This window comes from Aedes albopictus, chromosome 3, assembly GCF_035046485.1.
Source record: "Aedes albopictus strain Foshan chromosome 3, AalbF5, whole genome shotgun sequence".
In the NCBI taxonomy this organism is placed as follows: domain Eukaryota; kingdom Metazoa; phylum Arthropoda; class Insecta; order Diptera; family Culicidae; genus Aedes; species Aedes albopictus.
Window position 1 is genome coordinate 395,857,817 of NC_085138.1, and position 2,927 is coordinate 395,860,743.

Consider the following 2,927-nt stretch of genomic DNA (forward strand, 5'->3'; position numbering starts at 1 on the left):
TATTCTGGTGGCGGACGTTTACAAATCGGTCAGTTTGCTGCGCTTCCAAGAAGATTACCGCACCCTTTCGCTGGTATCTCGTGACTACCAGCCGTTGAACGTGTTCCAAATCGAGTACATCGTGGACAACTACAATCTGGGTTTCCTGGTGTCGGACGAGCAGAGCAACATCATCACCTACATGTACCAACCGGAGTCGCGTGAGTCCTTTGGAGGCCAACGACTGCTGCGAAAATGCGATTATCACGTGGGACAAAAGATCAACACCATGTTCCGGGTGCAGTGCGATTTCCACGAGATGGATTACAAACGTAACAGCAACTACGAATACAAGCATACGACGTATTTTGCCACCTTGGACGGAGGCGTCGGTTACGTTCTGCCCTTGCCGGAAAAGACCTACCGCCGATTGTTCATGTTGCAGAACGTCCTGATGACGCACAGTCCGCATCTGTGTGGTTTGAACCCGAAAGCGTTCCGTACGATTAAAACCGTTAAGAAACTCCCGATCAATCCGGCCCGTTGCGTCGTCGACGGAGATCTGATTTGGACGTTTTTGAACCTACCGGCCAATGAGAAGCAGGAGGTGGCGAAGAAGATCGGTTCCCGCATTGACGACATTTGCGCGGATCTGATGGAAATCGAATCTGTGACACATGTATTCTAAGACCGTAAGTAGTGGACAATTTTGATCTTTATTCTGCCCCATTATACTATGTATAATAAATGTGTGTATTAGTACAACAACCACTACAAATAGCCTCTGCTCTGTAAAACAAGTTAAAATTAACAATCAAAATTATAAAATCCTATTTGATGACCATTCCAAGCCCAACTAGCTTTTGTGGATCTCCATATCGCTCATGCACGGCTGATCTTCCACTCCCGCGTCGACAAACTCCTGGTACGGGATCAAATCCTCATACGGACTGACCTTCGCCATCGTATCGCGAACCTTCTCAACCTCGCGGAACACCCGCAACAAATTCAGTCCGGCCAACTTCTGTAGATCGTCACGACTCCAAGGCTCGAAAGTGGTTCCATTGGTGTAGGCCCCGTTCGCCAGCATGTCGAACAAATCCGGATACTTGGAGACGTCCTCTAGGCCTTCCGGGGTACTATCGACACCGTCGTAATCTCCACCCAGGCCAATGTGGTCCGGGCCCGTAACCGATTTGATGTAGTTCAGGTGATCTGTTGACGTAAAAATAACGCTCATAGTCATCTTGGGGTTTGTATGCGTTTAGATTTTATAAAATAATTCAAATACTCACGTATAACATAATCAATAGTTTTCCCTCCGATAAACGAAGTGTAGAAGTTCACCATGATGATCCCGTTGTTATCGATCAGCATCTTAAGCACATCGTCCTGAACGTTACGGTGGTGCGGGTACACCTGATGGGACGAGGAGTGACTGAAAATAACCGGCGCCTTGGTTTCCGTCAGCACATCTACCATCACTCCGTGGCTGACGTGCGAAACGTCGATCAGCATCCCCAGCCGGTTCATTTCCCAGATTACATTCTTGCCCCATTCGGTGACGTTCTTCAGCACAGCCGTACTGTTTCCATCCACCGGAGAGGCGTCCGCCCACGGGGTGTTACACGTGTGCGTCAACGTCATGTAACGGACGCCCAATTCGTAGAACATTCTGAGCATCGCCAAACGGGAATCCATCGAGTGGCCACCCTCCACGGCAATCAGCGAGCCGATCTTCTTCTCCTTGAACGCCTGCATGATTCCATCGGCCGACGTCACGTACTTCATGTACTTCGGGTACTGGGCGACCATCCGTTTGATGACGTCGATCTGCTCCAGCGTACGCTCCACCGCATCCTTGTACTGCGTGGTGCAGGACACATAAGCCACCCAGAACTGGGCACCCACTTTGCCCTCCAGCAAACGCGGGATGTCCGTGTGGCTGCTCTTGGAATTACCCCACTTGGGATCGGCCTTCAGGTCCCGATCCAAGTTGAAATCGTTGATTCGGTTGCGCTCGAAGCTGTACAGATTGTACGGTAAATCATTGTGCCTGTCGATGATAATGATAAGCGATTGAAAGAAAAGTAGTGGTAGTTTTGAACGTTCGGAAGTGTTGAAAAGACAGTCAGCATTGAGCTTAAAAGAAACGGCAAACGTCAGTGAGTTGGTCATTTAATGCGAATGCCGGAAGAAAAAGTAACGACAATAACATTTGATTCTATGTCAAAGATTTCTTCAGTTTATGAAGAAATGTGTGCGATTAGAACGAACATCGTGCATTTTATAATAGCATTGTTGCAACTTACTTAAACCTTATGTGTCCGACAGGGTACCCGGGTACCCAGCGCCCATTTAAAAAGCACGGTGTAGAAAAAAGCAAAAAGTATGTCGGACACATAACGGTTAAGGATTAACGGTTGAGCGATAGGGGATGAACCGTCCGATGTTGAATGGGTTGTGATGTGATATGTGTGTAGGTAAATACTTACCCGTCGATAAGTGGCACTTCATCGAGCACGGTACGACCGAAGAAGGCATTCTGTTTGGCAGCTTTTCCGTCGTCATCGTCGCCTGAGTTGACGGCCAGTGGTACTGCTATGGCCACTGCCACTATCGCAACCAGGCCGATGACCGTTGCGGCGAGAATTTTCCGGTTCGAGAGGGCTGGAAATATGTAAAAGTAAGAACTTTATCTTCCTTTCACACTCAATAATTCTGTTTCACACGGTGGAGAGTTCGCGCAAAAAAGAATCGCATAGGGTATAAGTTTCAGTTTTGGCCAGCCCGGAGTTCTGGCCATAGTGCGGTATTCAGCCTGTTACGAACTAAATTTATTTTTTACTAGTAGATTCTAATATAATATGATGATTACAGCTGTGAAAACCATACATTTTGATTAAAAACTGGAAGCAAAAAAAAAATCCCTAAAAAATCAGCTTCCA

At 47.4% G+C, this 2,927-nt stretch overlaps 1 protein-coding gene across 1 annotated transcript; it reads right to left on the reverse strand.

Annotated features, from left to right (window-relative positions):
• Nucleotides 1-676: 676 nt before the first annotated feature.
• On the reverse strand, nucleotides 677-2,649 carry LOC109408999 (dipeptidase 1-like; the record flags this gene model as incomplete). Its single annotated transcript, XM_062856035.1, is given in 3 exon segments — nucleotides 677-1,194; nucleotides 1,275-2,035; nucleotides 2,475-2,649. Coding segments are annotated over 3 exon segments (1,295 nt in total), but the record flags the coding sequence as incomplete, so codon positions are not given.
• Between the last annotated feature and the right edge of the window lie 278 nt (nucleotides 2,650-2,927).